The sequence below is a fragment of the Hylaeus volcanicus genome, chromosome 4, assembly GCF_026283585.1.
Source record: "Hylaeus volcanicus isolate JK05 chromosome 4, UHH_iyHylVolc1.0_haploid, whole genome shotgun sequence".
Taxonomy (NCBI): Eukaryota; Metazoa; Arthropoda; class Insecta; order Hymenoptera; family Colletidae; genus Hylaeus; species Hylaeus volcanicus.
The window spans coordinates 5,442,500-5,458,594 of NC_071979.1; the positions used below are offsets into that span (position 1 = coordinate 5,442,500).

At 45.0% G+C, this 16,095-nt stretch overlaps 1 protein-coding gene across 5 annotated transcripts in view; it reads right to left on the reverse strand.

Annotated features, from left to right (window-relative positions):
- LOC128874774 (ecdysone-induced protein 78C) overlaps nt 1-16,095 on the reverse strand; it is a 154,604-nt gene that overhangs the window by 125,259 nt on the left and 13,250 nt on the right. For 2 of the 5 annotated variants that reach the window (XM_054119836.1, XM_054119833.1), the window contains exon 3: nt 101-3,026. The exons of 1 other annotated variant lie outside the window; for it this stretch is intronic. In XM_054119836.1, the coding sequence (XP_053975811.1) occupies nt 101-383 (283 nt within the window). In that variant the 5' untranslated portion in view covers nt 384-3,026. Of the gene's footprint in view, nt 1-100; nt 3,027-12,158; nt 12,204-13,222; nt 13,315-16,095 lie in introns of those variants that run through there. 2 more of the 5 variants (XM_054119835.1, XM_054119834.1) reach the window with 2 other exon arrangements.

The window sequence follows — 16,095 nt, forward strand, 5'->3', positions numbered from 1 at the left end:
AAAACTTAGAAAAGAATGAGATACAATTTGGACCATGAGTCACCGTGAATGAGTCGACGATAGTCGCGGAAAAGCGAAAGCAAAACAAAATGAAACAAACCTTGCTTAATGACGATACCAGAGGGCACTTGGACTATCGGTAAGGCGGCGTTGGAGGGGTTAACGTTGACGCTGCCAGGTGTTCCTGGGGGCGGCGATGCGCTGGCGCTACCCACCGAACCGGGATCGCTGAAGCCTTGGGTGCTGTTCTCCTCTGGTCCGTCGAAGAAGCTCAGATTGAACTCGCTACCTGCGTCGAAGGACACTTCCGGCGTAAGGGTGTCTGGCGCTGGGGCGCTACCCAGACCCGCGCTCAGGGACTGGTCGATTTTGAAAACGTCCATTGTACGAAGAGAAGATGATGTCGGCGATGGTGCACCACGATAACAACGGTCACCATTCGCGAACACGCCGCACTACTGGGATCGATTCACTTCTCGACTTTCGTTCGACCAGCTTCTCATAACCACTGATACCTATACCTAACTCTTCGCGTTAGCGGATCCCTGATCCCTCTAAGAATCTCGATACACACCGTTCCAAGTAGCAAAGATTCTCCCTGCAGGGCGAAATGTTACGTTGACTCACGAGTCCTCCATTAATCCTGGAAAAACCCGAACGTTTCGTCGCACTACCGATGGTCAACGTCTCATAACTCCCGATATCGAGGAAATCGTCAGCTCCTCGCTCGATCCCTCTGACGAGGAACAATTCGGTGCGCACTGCTTATCCCGAACGTTCCTCTACGCACGAGTACTCCGATAATATTACGACAAAGAGTACTTTCGAAGATTCGTCGCACTACTACGTCGCACACTTCCAGTCCTCTTACAGAGACTTCTGATACGGAAACAGAAATCTCCTTCGTACGTTCCCCGACGATTCCGGAATCCCTCTAACGAAGAAGAATTCGTCACACATACTGTCACGAACCGTCGACCCTGTTCCAACGGGAAACGACGCGTAGATTCACGAGCTCTCCATTAATCCCGCGACAGCAGGAGCTCGAGGATCGTCGCGCAACGGGGAAGCGATCGAGACCATAGATCCGCGCGAACGGCGTGGCGACAGAGTCCGCGGGGGCGTTTCTTCATGAGGAAACGATCCACGAATCGCGTGTCACCTTGGTATTCACCTGGTTACTCGCTTATTTACGGTGGCACATGCAGTCCACGGAAACGATGCACGTCCACGTTCCTATTTGTTACCTTTTACCACGTTCGTGCCAAAGCGTAACACGGTAACAGAGTAGCTACAGGACACTGTCGACGCTTTTCCTAGGATCTCGAAATTGAACCAAAGGCGGACTCGATTAGCTCTTCAGGTTTAGCTCTTCAGGTTGGTTGCTCGCGATATAACGTTATCAGGAGAGTAACAAAGCAGCTACACTGTCGACGCTTTTCCTAGGTTCTCGAAACTGAACCAAAGGCGGACTCGATTTTCTCTTCAAGTTGTTTGCTCGCGATGTAAGTCCTCAAGACAGTAACGGAATACTGTCGGTACTTTTCCTAGGTTCTCCAAACCGAACCGAAACCCAGACTCGATTTCCAAGTTAGTTGTTTGCGATCTGACGTCTCCAGGAGAGTTTCGGCGTCGTCCTAACCGATTCATTAGCCGAACGACGATTTTCGTAGATCCCAGGGCCCCGCGGTGCCACGGTTTCGAGAAGGCATGCCTTTCGAACGGCGCGAGTTTAACCGAGGTCACTGGCCGTTTACTCGTCGAGATTCTCAATGAAACTGTCCGCGGGCAACCGAGAAACGATTTTGGCACGTCTCGCCGGGGCCAGCGCCGTTCTATCTGCGAATCTCTCAACCTTCCGGAGCCTTCGAACCCGTCGCGTTGGCTCGTTGCTCCCGTTGATGCGATTCTCGTTATTCCCAGACACGGGACACCGGAGGCAACGGTTTTCGGCGGCCTTGGGGCGGCGTGTTATTCAATCTGATACGATTACGGTCGCTTTATTACGGCTGGGACGGCGAGACTTCTATCTGGGCTTCTATCACCCTCGATTCCTATCGCGGCAGGAATTAATTTTCGAACGAAGAAGCGTCTCGTCGGAGACTTTCGACACCGTGGAACATCCACCGAACGATATCGCCGTGTTCGCGAGGCGTTCTTCTCTGCAATCGCCGGTACACGATAGGCTATCTCTGCGGGGTTGTACGGTCGATGATCGCGATTGTCCGAACCGAAGGGGAACGAGAAACAGAAAGTAAACGTTTGGAGGATAAACGGACCTGTCGCACGACACCGAATTGTCGTCCGCGTGTGTATCGGCTACGTAAGTACGTACGTTTGTTGAATGGAATTAGACGTATCGTTAATGCGTCGCGTCTCTGTCAAAGGTACTACCTCCGACCGATGCACGTCGGTCCTCTTCGGTCGAGTTGGGTAACAGTCGATATCTTCCGTGTTGGAAAAACCGTGGAACAACTTTTAGCACGCGTTGCGATCACGAACGAGAAAAAATGTTACACTTCACTGGTCACCACGTCACTACTTCGTGCGAAACGAGACCCTCCTCGTTAGCTCTCTATCTTGCGGCTGCGAAAATCCGTGGGATCGCGACAGGTCTCCGAAAGGGTTCGGCATTGTTCGAGAAGACGCTCGCGATATCGTCTTCGTGCACGGGCATGTTCTCGTCGGTGTCTCGTTATCTTCCCTTCCGTGTTTTCCTTGGGTTCGCCGGCTCGGGGGGTTTCAGCTTGGAAAATAGAAAACCACGCGAAGGGATTCAACCCATTATATTTTTCATTCGTGATCGCGATCAGTCGTCGTCTCTCTCTCTCTCTCTCTTCTTCGGTTTTCTTTTTCCTCGCTTTCTTTCTCTCTCTCTCCTTCTGAGCTCGCGTTACGTATGGATTTCTCTGTTGTCCGCGGAGCGAGGCTCTACGGGGTGAGCTTTTTTCGTGTAACGCAAGCGCGGTCTTTTCCGCCGATTTTCAGTGGATCCGAGGTCCCATGGCTTTTCACGTGATCCATCGCTGAAAGAGAAATCAAAACGAAAGGAAAATCAGAAACAAAAGAGGCAAACGCGCGGATTCGGAGGAGAGAGAAAAAAAAGGAAAACTCGAGCATGCGTGGAGGGTACGCCGATCGTTCATTGGTATTTTTTGGGAACGAATGGCGTGGATAACGCCAAGTTCGATCGATCAGAGACAAATTCCGGGTGTTAGTGTTGTTATTCAATGGATAGATCGCGGATGGTTCGCTATTTATATTAATAACGCACCGTTGGAACCTATTTTTTACTTCTTGTTCACAGGAAAATTATACAGTCCATGTTTTTTAATTGAAAAACGCAGATAGTACGCGAATTATTATTTATGATTAAATTGGTAATCTAATACATCGTGTAAAAATAGGGTGGAAATTATACAATATAGTTGAACTTACATATACAGTCAGTCCTGTAAGTATTCGTACCCTCTATATCTATCGAAGAAATTTGTCTAATTTAAAAGACAGGCTGCATATTTTCAAATTCAATTTTCCATTCAAATAAACATCACACATATATATATATTTTACAAATTTATTTGGAAACATGGAACATTCATTTTAATTAAACAAATTCCTTCAATAAATATAGGAGGTACGAATACGTATGAGACTGACTCGTGTAGAAATCAATTCAGATTACCGATATAACAATTGAATTTCGCGGATTAAATATTAAAATAATTTTTGGTGGTCGTGATGGTCCAGCTTCAATAAGCTCCATAAAAATGAATTCGATAAAATGAAGTCAGTTTACTTTAGAAAGACACAGAATTAATTCGTTATTCGAAGTAGCTATTATTTCAAATAAATTGGTATTATTTGAATATTCAAATAACTGTATCGGAAATAACGAACCTAAATAAACGAGTTCAACTGGTTACTTTCTACTTTCATTTCAATTAAAATTTTCCCAGGTCTGCATCATGTAAAACGAGCGCTGACCGATATAAAAGTTTGCCTGGAATCAGATTGACAAGGCAGGAACGAGTTATCCGTCAACTATTCGACGACCGATCGCCGAATATCAACAGGTTTTGTTTCTACCGCGTTTTTCCACGTAGCGAGTGAAACGGGAACGACATGGCCGAACGGCGAACTCGAAAAGAGAGGAAAAGATCGCCGAAGGAAAAAGACACGGCGAGCCTTCGAGAGGAACACGAGGAGGAGAGTGAGAAAAAGCGAATGTCATTGCCGTAATCTTCGGACGTTGACTTCCTCCTGGCTCGTCCCTCCTTCCTCTTGGTCGCAAGCACCCCCCTCCGACAACACATACCCGCTCCCCGACCGCCCCCTCTCTCGCGAGTCGTTCACTTTGTCCTCTCCTTCTCACCTGTGCGTTACCCCTCGCGATTCTCTACCTGCGTCTCACTTCCACGTTTCCTCTCTTCGCCTGTTCTACCCCTTGCCACCACTGTCTCTCTTTGCAGTGGCTCGTTACATGGAGACGTAAGTCTCCGAGACCGACGAAATTGTTGTCTAAATATCAATCTTGAACAAACAGTGGCGAGATAGACAAATTTCGATACCATATTTGCTAAAGTACAATCTGAATTATAAAATGCAATCATGGAGATAAATACGGAGAGTTGGTAATTACTGATGGGCGTTCCTTTGAGAAGGGTTTGTAGAGAAATGGAGTGACACAGGGGACACCCTGTATATTACGAAATAGTATAATGCATTGCGTCTGACCGAGGAACCTGACACAATCGTCGCGGAAGTACGCTATGAATTCGAAATGAGCATCCACCGTCTTCCTCGGCTATAGAACTCATTAAAAATTGGAGGACAGGTGGTTAAGAATTATCTTCAAGGTCTGCAATAAAACTAGCCATGTTTTGGAAACTATTCGCATCATTGACGAATAAAGCACTCGATGTCACGATAAAACGGCTAAGTATACCACTTTCCTACCGGACGTCTCGTATTTTAGTCCCTTTCTTCGACAACTATAGTTCACTTTCTTAAGACGCGGTGAAATTGACCCGTGCCACTGTCGTTTTCAGGTGGTCAATAGAACAGCTCGAAGAAGACCGTTTGCAGCAGACGTGTAAGAGCTCCTGAGGCTCCATAATGCCTACACCCTCCTAAGTCCGGGGACCGCTGAACGAATCATCTACCTACCATTGAAAGCCAGGAGAACTAGCCTTTATTGTCCGATTCATCGAGATCGTATACTTGTGATCCTATTCAACTTCAGCTTTAACCGTTGATAAAAACGTTCTCTCTTGGGCTTTTCGTACTAATGAAGTTTGAAACAATAACAACAACGTATTTAACCCGTTCTGTTCTGCTACATGCACTAACGAGATGGAGCAGCTATCGTGTTACAGACTGATTATGCCCGAATTATTTACCTGGCATCTCCGGTCTGAGCTTTGTTAGAAACGAAGTTCTGAGTGTTTCACTCACTGGTTAATTCTTTCAAACCTGGTGTCCATGCCGAGAATATCGTTTAGGGCGAATGTCCTTATTTCTGCACACGAAGACAGATCAGTTTTCCTCGAAGACTATACAACTAGAATTTTTGTTCATACTAATTTTAGCTCGAGTTAATCCTAAAAAGTAGCCCTGACGTCGTTTGCGATGGCTTCATTAGTAAAAAAAGAAAATAGGAAAGAAAACACAGGCTTCCAACGCAAGAGATTAGAATTGAACTTGGTGCTTTCAGTACCTGCCTCGATAAATCAAATAAGGAAGAGCTACCAATCACGATCATCGCCCCACTGGTTCGGCTAGCCAAGTAGTATGAGGACAAAGTTCAGCGATCTTCGGACCTCGAGTGGTATGAGGCGCAGTGCGAGCAACAACACTAATTGATGATGATAGGTTTAAGGATAGCGGACCAAGAAAAATAGGAAGACTGAAACACGAGACTTATCGAGTAAAATCTCAAGTACAAAAACAAAGTTTCTAATTAAAAGAAGCAAATCTAGATGTAAACGATAAAACTGAATTAGTTTACAATAAAGCGTATATAAGAATTTATGTATTCTATATTTTATATATTATATATTCTTCGCTAAAAAGAATTCTATTCCTAGCTCAAATCATATGTAAAACTTAGATATAAGACATGTGTGTACAAAATATTAGTGAGACAAGATTGTGAAAGATTGTAAAGAGGAGTGCAAAATGAATATTAACCTTTGACCTACAACGACAAGTGGGACTTGTGGTAATGAATTTTGGCCATAAAGAATTTTGCAGTATTATGCACTATTTAGGAGGAATGCACAATGACATTGTATCTTGCTGCATTATGTTACTATACCTTGTATTACGATCTGTTATGCTCGAACGTACTGTATTTTACAGTATTATGACTTATTTGAATGGTATATCACGTATTCTACTATATTTTGCTGTATCATACTGTGTAGCGATATCGTTGTACATTGACCTGTGATGCTCGAATCTACTGTATTTTGCAGTATCGTGCTCCATTTAGATGGTTTACTATCCAACCAGTCCCTAGCAGACACCATAACGCGCCATTACGACTATTTTGCGCCTCGCCGACGTCGTGTTTGAACAATCGGGGTTTCCAACCGAGGGAGGATCAAGGCGCCGGTTGGCAAAGGGACGAAATCACGCGAACACGCGGCGCACACCATCGGCTATGATTCAAAGTCTCGCTCGGCCTCGCTAAGAGAGGCGTAGCGCGCTGCGGGATATATATTACCCCGTGGTATAATCCGCGGCGAATGATTTATAAATCGAGCGAATCGCGATTTGGCACGAGGCAAAAACGGTAATCGCGAATTAACATTTGCATGGGAGGAACGAAGGAAGGGCAACCGCGGAGCCCTTGTCCGACAAATGGCTCGCGCGAACCGCGAGGCTGCGAGGAGAGGCTGGCCCGAACGGCGGTTTCGCGGCCTCGCAGACGGTCATTTGTCTCGTGAAACGCTTGCTCGGTTCCGCGTTCCATCTGCGTCACAAGTCAGTGCGTTCACCTTGCCTCGAGTTATCAAAATCGGATACAATGGCGATACACCGTGTTCTTGGATATTCGCCGCGCCACGTGCTCGAGACGGTGGAAAACTGGGGGATGAACGGTCCCCGGGTGTGCCTAAGAGGAATATAACGATCGATTGGGGTTCGCACCCTGGTGTTGTCGTCTTATGCAGGATCGGTATTTAGAATTCAAGAGCAACACTTGCAATTGCTAGTTTTACGAAGGCTCCAAGTACTTGCCTCGACGAAATGTAATAAAGGAGAGGGCTCCTTTCTTCGTAATCATTTTTCGTAAGAATAAGAACCCGTATAACTGGTACAAATAATCAGTTATTTTACGCCCCTTCGTCGTTTTACGAACCCATCACCTTCATGTGGGGTCTGGTGCGACCCTTCAGGCAGAGGTACTGGCCCTTGGAACTACTGTCACTGATAATACTAATCGCTGAGGAACTCCGCTATGAATTTGGAATGAGCATCCACGATTTTCCTTAGTTATAGAACTCATTAAAAAGGAGGATGTTGAAAACTAGTTAATTTTGAGGTAGCTCCGGTTCCTAAATTTTCGTCGAGGAATCATTCGTTAGATTTCGAGGAATTGTTAACTTACGATTATTTAGCCCTTGAATCCCCTATGTTTCAAATTTCGAATTGTTTAAAAGTTTCGAATTGTACACTTGCGATTGGTTTATATTTAATATTTGGCTGTACTGTTCAAACAATAAATACATTAATTTGGAAAATCATGGTTCTAAAGGTTAACGTCAATATGGTGGGAAAGTTATTGAGAAACTAAGTAAAGTACTAGAAAGTTCATACTGCGAAAAATTGTTGATTTCAAATGATCGTAATTTCCAAACAAATACACAGTAAGCTACTTTACCAGAAACGTCCCGATGGACCCAAGCCACCCCTATACACAAACCCCTCCAAAAAACGATTAAAATTCACTTGCTTTCACGTCATAAAGAAATAGAAATAGCTCCCAGAGTACAATCACAGCAACAAATAAGATGGAATTTCACACTTGGAGTACAAGTTGGATTAGAATCACTCAAACCACGCGAAATCCAATAAAATATACCGTTACAATATTTCCATTTCGCAAACTACACGAAACCGATCTTATCGGAATTGTAAATGCACATTAGTAAATTGCTTTTCTTCGGGAAAACCACGCTCTGCAATTTTAATCGTGAAATCGACTACTTAACATCTCGTGTTGTTTTCTCCAGGAAAACACAGATTTCGAACGTCTAAATGTTTATTCCTAGCATTGTTCGTAAACAAATTTGGAAACTGTGAGCAGTGTGTCCCTGATCTATCCTATTTCGATCTTCTACACGATCCACATTGACGCAAATTTTATTTACACATTTGGAATAAGAAATTAATGAATTATTCCTGACAAAGACTTCCAACGTGAGCCAGAAGGCCAAACTTAATTGTAAGATAGTAATTCAATTTATTGCTTGGACGAGGAGTTATTAGTAATGATGCGTTTCCAGGCATTTTTTTTATCTTTACTCGCTTCGACTATGAGGTTTTACGATCTTCTTTTAATTTTCCAGAGACTCGCAATAATTAATTTTCTTGCCATAAATCTCTTATTCATAAAAGCACGTGTTCCTGTTTCGTAAGTCAAGAGAATCTGCACATGGCATTAAATGAGGCAATTCTGGCCTACCTAGTTATAACTATGTTTATGTGCGATATATATTAAATTTTAACAACTTTTTAAGTATCTGACACATACCTAAAAAGATAAACAGTAATAATTACGTGGACAATGTTCCCTTTCATTTCATGCAAGTATTTCTACATGTTTCTTTTTAAAAATTATACGCTTAATTAATTCTGCTAAAGATTTCATAATATCGTCATAAAATTCCTGACAATATTTCTACCAAAAAGTTCAATCTACCACAAAATTGTTCTTAACAATTCTTATTCAGATTCTTATTAACAAAGTAGACTGTAAAACGTTATGTTCAAACATAAATATGAAAATAAATAAAATGTTTGGAAATCTGCTAATAAATCTATAATGTTTTGCTTGTTTTCCTGTAGAAATCAATAAGCGGGTTTTTTATGGGTAAATCTACTGATACATCTGATAGTAACCTAATAAAATGACACAAGTCCATAGAACTTCCTCGTTAATAATCTACGGTGCACGGCATACAGTTATTAGAAAAATAGAGAAAAAGAGACGCGAGTCATTATCAACGGTGACTTTACATGCACGAATGAATAAAACAAATATGATTCAACTATATTAATCGTTCATTGTCCTGTGTTGGATAATCTTCAATAACAATACGTAACATCGACTGACCTCAAGAATTTCAAAGAAAAAATAGAATAGTTATAATTTTACATACTTTGACGATTTAACGACACTTCATTTGATACTTAATTAAAGAAAATAATTTATACGCAAAGATTCGGATTACTGAATCAGTTACAATTCCGCGATTTTATAATACTCCGATCATCGAACGTTCAAATGCAAAAAGATTCATAAAACAGAAATAATCGGCGAAGTGTGTAAAATTAATGAGAGTAATCGACTAAATTACACGCGTTTCGTTTTACTTTCGATTTACACGGTTTTTCCTACAAAACGCCAAGGATCCAGCGAATAGATGTACTCCCGATCGTTTCACTTTCCTGATTACGGGTCCGACACTCAAACGTGATCGCTATTTACCTGCACGGGTCGCTGGTGAAAATACGCCGGCATCCGATCACGCTTCCCGATCGCACTTTCCTGACGGGTCAAGCGAGGTTAAGCCTCGTCCTTCCAGGATAACAGGACGATGCCACCGGCCGACACCGCGGCGACGACGCCAGAAATCGCGAACCGTGACTGGTTCCGGTTTAAAGCCTCGTTCACACCTCGATTTTCACCACGTAGACAGCTCCGTTTATCCGTCGTGTAGTCGCGAAAAAAACTTTTGCCGGCCAGCAACTACGAGACCGGGGGGTACATCCCGTCGACAGGACGCGGGATTCGACGCGATCGTTCGAACCGATCGAACGATCCCCGTCCCGCTTGGATCAACTCAGCGCACTGAACGTCACTCGAGCCCCGTAACGATCGCGTCCACTGGGATCATTGTCCGTGCACGAGGAAACCGCGGAACGTCGACGGCCACGAGAACGCCGCTAGATCCCTGCTTGATCGGCGTCGACGCTGACGCGCTAGATCCCTGTTGTTCGGATCGTGCACCTCTCCGCGTGGCTCGGTTCCCGCATGCGTGCGCGCGTCGATGATCGGCAAGTGTCCTCCAGGATTGTCCCGTACGACGACGGGTCGCGAAACGTTTCGGTTCGAGTGGTTCGCGGAGCGACCGCGATCACGCTGCTGCGCGAATATCTCGAAAACAAACGCGGAGCGAACAACGAACGGGTGGGCGCGCGGGGGGTCGAGGCGGGGGGAGGGAAGAACGGGCGCGAGATCGAAAAAGGGGATGGAACCGGGCAAATAGCCGCGAGCTGCCCTATTACGATCACGTGCGTTTGTCACGAGTCGCGGTGGTGTATACGGAGCCGACTCGCTCGCTCTCGCGCGAGTGCCGAGAGCGAGTTCTCTCTGTGTGTTTCTCGGTGCTCCGTCTTCGTCTCCGCGAACCCGGTCCTCTCTCTCTCTCTTTCTCCTCTATTTTCCTTCCACTCTGCCCGCTTTCTCCCTCTCGCTCTCTCCCGTTCTCGCGATCCCCGCGGTGGCGGTGTCCCTCTCCCCCGCGGTTCGCGGATTTCTCTCTCCCTCGAGCGACAGAAGCGCGAGAGAGAAGGAGTGTCTTACCTGCGAGTAGCGATGGGACTGACGAGCAACGTCAACCAATCGACGATCGACGATTTGGATGAAACTAGGCACGCGGGTGCACCACCCGGTGAATGATAATGCAGGGTTCTTTTTTAGGATCTCCATTACATAGTTTATATTTTTCATGTGTAACAAAGAAGGAGAAGCCTCAAGAATTGCATCTTTACGAAATTTGACCATCCGCTGTAGGTACATTACACTCGTCATTACTCAGATCAACCAAGACACAATTATCTTCTTGTGACTTGCATATTTCGTCTGTATATAAACATAATTTCCTGATTATTGTATTTGTATACTTTATCGAACCGAATGTTTTCCACCCGTATCATTGGGTCCACTCCATATATGTCCACTCCGTATATGTTGCTTAAAAAGCACGCAGTAATTTATTAATGAGATTAATTATTGAATTAAAATTAATTGATATCGATTATCTTCGGTAAATTGTAATAACAACAAAGTTATAAAGATTCTTCTATCAGTATGTGTTACGAAGGAACAAATATTTGATTATTTTTTTATCGAAATGAGGTGGCACAGGTTTTCGCGTTTTTTGTGCGATAATGTATCAAACGATTGCGCTGTATACTATCAAAACTATTTATATCTTAAAATTAATATGTGCACAAACGAATTATTGCGTACAGGTCGTATGTATGTACGTATGATTAATTAGAAATGCCATACTAATTATTCAAGCATCTCTATATAGAATATTGCTAACTAATCGTCTGCAACCTTGTTTCCACGTTAATTACAACCCATTAATTTATAGAAAATTACTGTGCGTTTCATAGATAATCATACATTCACGAACAGGACTCGATTATACGGATAGAAAATGTTTCTTCGATAATATTAGTATAGAGCAAATTAAATTTTCTAATTAAACGAGTTTGTCAATTTTTCAATTTTTGTTTACTCAGCGACATAATTTTCATCCCCTTACATAAAACTATGTGGTTCTCAGAATTACTCGATACAATAACATAAAATACCGTTCTCCGAAGGCCCAACTTTACGATACATAAATAAGCTCAATGATACTTTCTAAGAAGCATCAAATGCGTATAACTTCGTAGAAGTATCCAGTGGATATCAATTCAGTTTGACATTTTTACAGCGGTCAATCTAGAAGAATTCAAAGAGACGTAGAGTTAAGAAAATACATTTGTTGAGAAATGCTAAGTTTCAAAGATTCTAGAATCCTAGAAATGATAAAGTAATTAATAATTACAGATTTACTCTCACGACTCTATTAATTTTGTTTAATGGATGAACCAAGCTCCTGTGAACCCTCCCCCTTGCATCCGTTTACCTGCGGATTAGTGAAGGGGAACTATCGATAATTCTCCACCATTACTGCGGATGTGTTGCCGCTCGATACAAGTTTATAATTTACGGGCTGATATCGACGGTATTGATTCGGTATTATTCCCATCACTACCTGTGAGGTAAGTAAAACCGGCGTTCCGTCGTACGTGTTACGGCATTGCGCGACTCGCCCGACTCCGTAGCCCCACGCTCTGCCATTACGCGGGGTCTGCGATGCCAGATTGAGAACGCGAATCACCGAGAATTTCCCTCTCTACATACACACACTAATGCAACAACCCTTTATACGTGAGTACAGCACTTCGGACAGCTTCGGGGAGCCGAGAAAGAAGACCTCGAGCCTTTCCTTCTCCCTCCCCTGGACAGATGAGTTTTACATCCAATCTGATATATTAGATGCAGAAATTAATTCCGTGCCTTTAAATTCATTCGTTTATACATGTACTTTAAGTAAAAGTATTTACTCGTCATTTTGTTTCGTTGAATGACTGGCTTTCTATGTTCTCCATCTGATCTCATATTGAGTGCAATATAATGTAAATTATAGTGAATCTATATGGACCCAGAGTCTCAGTCTGATGGTCATTACGATTTATCTATATATTTTCGGTAGAAAAAGATGCCAAATCGTATCAACTCTGCCATAAAATCATCCCTAGCCTCATATTTTTCTAATCGATGTTTTTAATACTATTACAAGGCCTCAAACTACCCTCGACACGTTGATCGCCACGTCACCCACATACGGTGCTTTTCACTGAAGCACGATAAAAATAAGTTGTCGAGCAACAAAGGAAACGAATTTAAATGAAATTCATGAATTTTGATGAAGTTACAAAAATAAGTACCAAAATGTTTGATAAATGTTTGATTATGTAGAATATTAGAAGAATATTTGTCTTCCAGTCGACGTGTTAAACATAAACAAGAACATCCACTTCATCCTCGAACGTAAATGTTCTGTTACATAGGTAACAGAATCCCCGTACCAGCGTCTCCCAAAGGTAGATGAGCGTAACGCGCCGAAAGCAAAAGAATTACGAATACCCGGGCGGCTGCATGCCGACACGCGTCCAGAACGTCTGAAACGCTCAGGCGGCTAATCGTCGGGGTATTCCGTCCATAACAAGATCGTATTCCGTTTGCCGGCAATTCGTATTTCAGCTGTGTCGAAGAGGGAGAGAGAAGAAAAGGACTTCCCCGTTCGTCCTCTTTCTTCAATCCCCGAAGCTGACCGAAGCGGCGAAGATCGCGTACGCGCGACTCGTGCATTGGTATGCGTGCGTAGAGGGGGGAATTCCCTGTGACTCCGTCCTCGAACTGGCACCTCTGCGCGGGGTTCCGCGGACTGCCTGCGACGGAACGTGGAACAGGAGGGGAATGGAGGGGAAGGTTAGCGCGGTTTAAAAGGGGAGTGGGGGAGGGGGGGGGCAAGTAAAAGGGCGGAGGAGGTGGTGGAGGTGGTGGCACGAAGAGAAGGAAGAGGTGGTAACGATGGTAATGCAGCAACAGGGGTGAGGAGAGCCGCAGAGCGTTACACGGGAGAGGAGAGCCCGGGGGGTCGAGGAAGGGGGAGGGAGAGAGAATTAAGCGACTGGGTCGGAGGTGAGTCCTGGAGATGGTAGGGGATGTAGTATCAGGGGGGACCGGGGGATGGGGAGGGGAGGTTAAGCCTCGTCGCGGAAGGGGGAGAGGAGCTTGAAGTTGGAGGTGAGCCGTGTCGTTTGTATCATCCCGGTGGGGGTAGAGCGTGGACCGTGGCACGCTGGCAGCGGGGCGCTGCGATGTGGAGAGGGGTCGGAGGGGAGGACACACCGTGGACTCCACGGAGTGGGGGATACGAGTGGACCAACTGGGTTCGCCAGCAACCCGCGGTTCATTGACCGAGAAGTGCCGGGAGAGCCGAACGGTCGGCCGTGTTCGACCCGCTGCTAAAACAGAATTTGTACCGGCACTTTATGCGTCTCATCTACACGGCCGGCTCGAGAAATGAACGGAGACGGACGAACGTACGGGGCACAGGGAGGGACGAGAGGGGAAGTACAGGGAGAGCGAAGAAGATGAGATAAAGAGAGGGAAACAGGGAAGATTTCGCGATGCACAGGAAGAGTTGACGCGACCGAACTGAGCCGCGGAGGGGGTTCGGGGAGGGGGGGTGGGGCGCTTGATTGGCCCGCGCGACGCTCGAAAGTGCATCTCGCCGGACGGGAAACGGGGTTGCAAGAATTTCGGTGGCGGAGGATGGGCGAACGGTGATGAACAGCGACGAGCGGCGGTTGCGTTTCGTACGCAAAGCGTGCTCGCAAATTCTGACGATTCAATTAGGCGCAAACGCGACGACAAGAACCGCTGACTGCCGTTTCCTGGTGCCTCGATTCGATTTTAATCGTCGCGCAACGAAGACGCACTGGGGAAGGTCTCCGTACTCGTTAGAGGGCGAACCGCGTCGTCGAATGTAATTACGTATACCCGGCGCAACGATTGAGCGACTCGACGCCGAAGTTCGCCGAGTTACGTTCGTTTAGTCGTTAACGCTTACGCTACGTCTACGGTACATGACATAACGCGTTATGTAGCCACGGTGGTCGTGCGGCTCTTCGAGACACTTGTCGTGGCTATAGCATGCTCGTACAATCACATTTTACAAACTTGATACATACCAGGGTGTTTCGTTTAAAGCGGAACGGTTATGTGTCTCGCAAGGGGATGAAGCTACCAAACAAATGTTTTTTACAAAAATTATTTGGTTCAAAGGAGAACATTATGCAGATTATGTAAATCATGTTTTTGTGAGTGAAGTAGTGAGGATATTTAAAAATTAATTACGAAAATTCGCAACGTGCAGTATAAAGTCGAGAAATTCCACGGAACCGGCAACCAGAATAAATGGAAGTATGAAAGGGACGAAAGATACCACGGGAGACGCGCCCTCGACGCTGCGAACTCTATTATCATCGGTAAAATCATAAAACTATCGGGGATACGTTCGCTCGCGGTAAGCTACACGTTCTTGTCGTCGGTTGTAACTTCGCGGAACAGATTGCTGGAAGAAACCGATCGATCGTCGATAGACCATTAGATCGATGTTATCGGTACCAGCAAACATGGAAAGCCCTGGCGTATCGACGCGAACGATCGAGTTAGGCTGATCGGTTCGATGACTTATCGCATTCGTGCAATGCAACACGACTGTGTGTTTCCTGATCGAAGCAACGAGCTGGATCGAGGAAGATGGCCGGCAGAGGAACGACGAACGAACGACCGTTTACGAGAAAGGGATGAAGTCCACCGTGTAAGTAAGTCTGTCGACTGCCCGGTGACCACACGGCCGCACACTTGTCGGGAAAGGAGATGCGCAACTCGGTGTAATGAACCTGGGAAACCGGTTACATCCGCGCGTGTATATATACAGTTCGGTTCGGCCTGTACTTACGTTACATTACGCGGACTGCTACTAGCCGCGATCGAGCTATCGAGCGCGGCAGAGGATCGTCAACGAGGAGCCGAAGAGGTTTGTCGTTGATTCGCGACAGAGGAATTTCGATTGGTGCCATTGGCTTGGGTGGCGCACGGGACGCTACCTGTGCGACCATCTGTGATTGTCGAGCAATTAAAGGGGTGTTTTTGTTCAACTGAATCAAATTTGTTAAAATTTGTCTTTTTAGAATCTTTGGAATAGTTAAAAATATCCTGCGAAAGGAGTTGAGACCGTTTTTGTTAAACAGTATGCATATTTCGAGTTGTATGTCGTCAATTATAGAGGATAAACATTACCCCTTTGATACTCGAAAGGTGATTCTTGGTCATCGCTAGGTTTGGTGCAGCAAATCATCTAGTAATAATGTCTGTTTAGGTTTAATTTCTTTGGGACTCGAATTGTCAATAAAATGATTGTCAGTGAGAGGTGACCTGATTCTCAA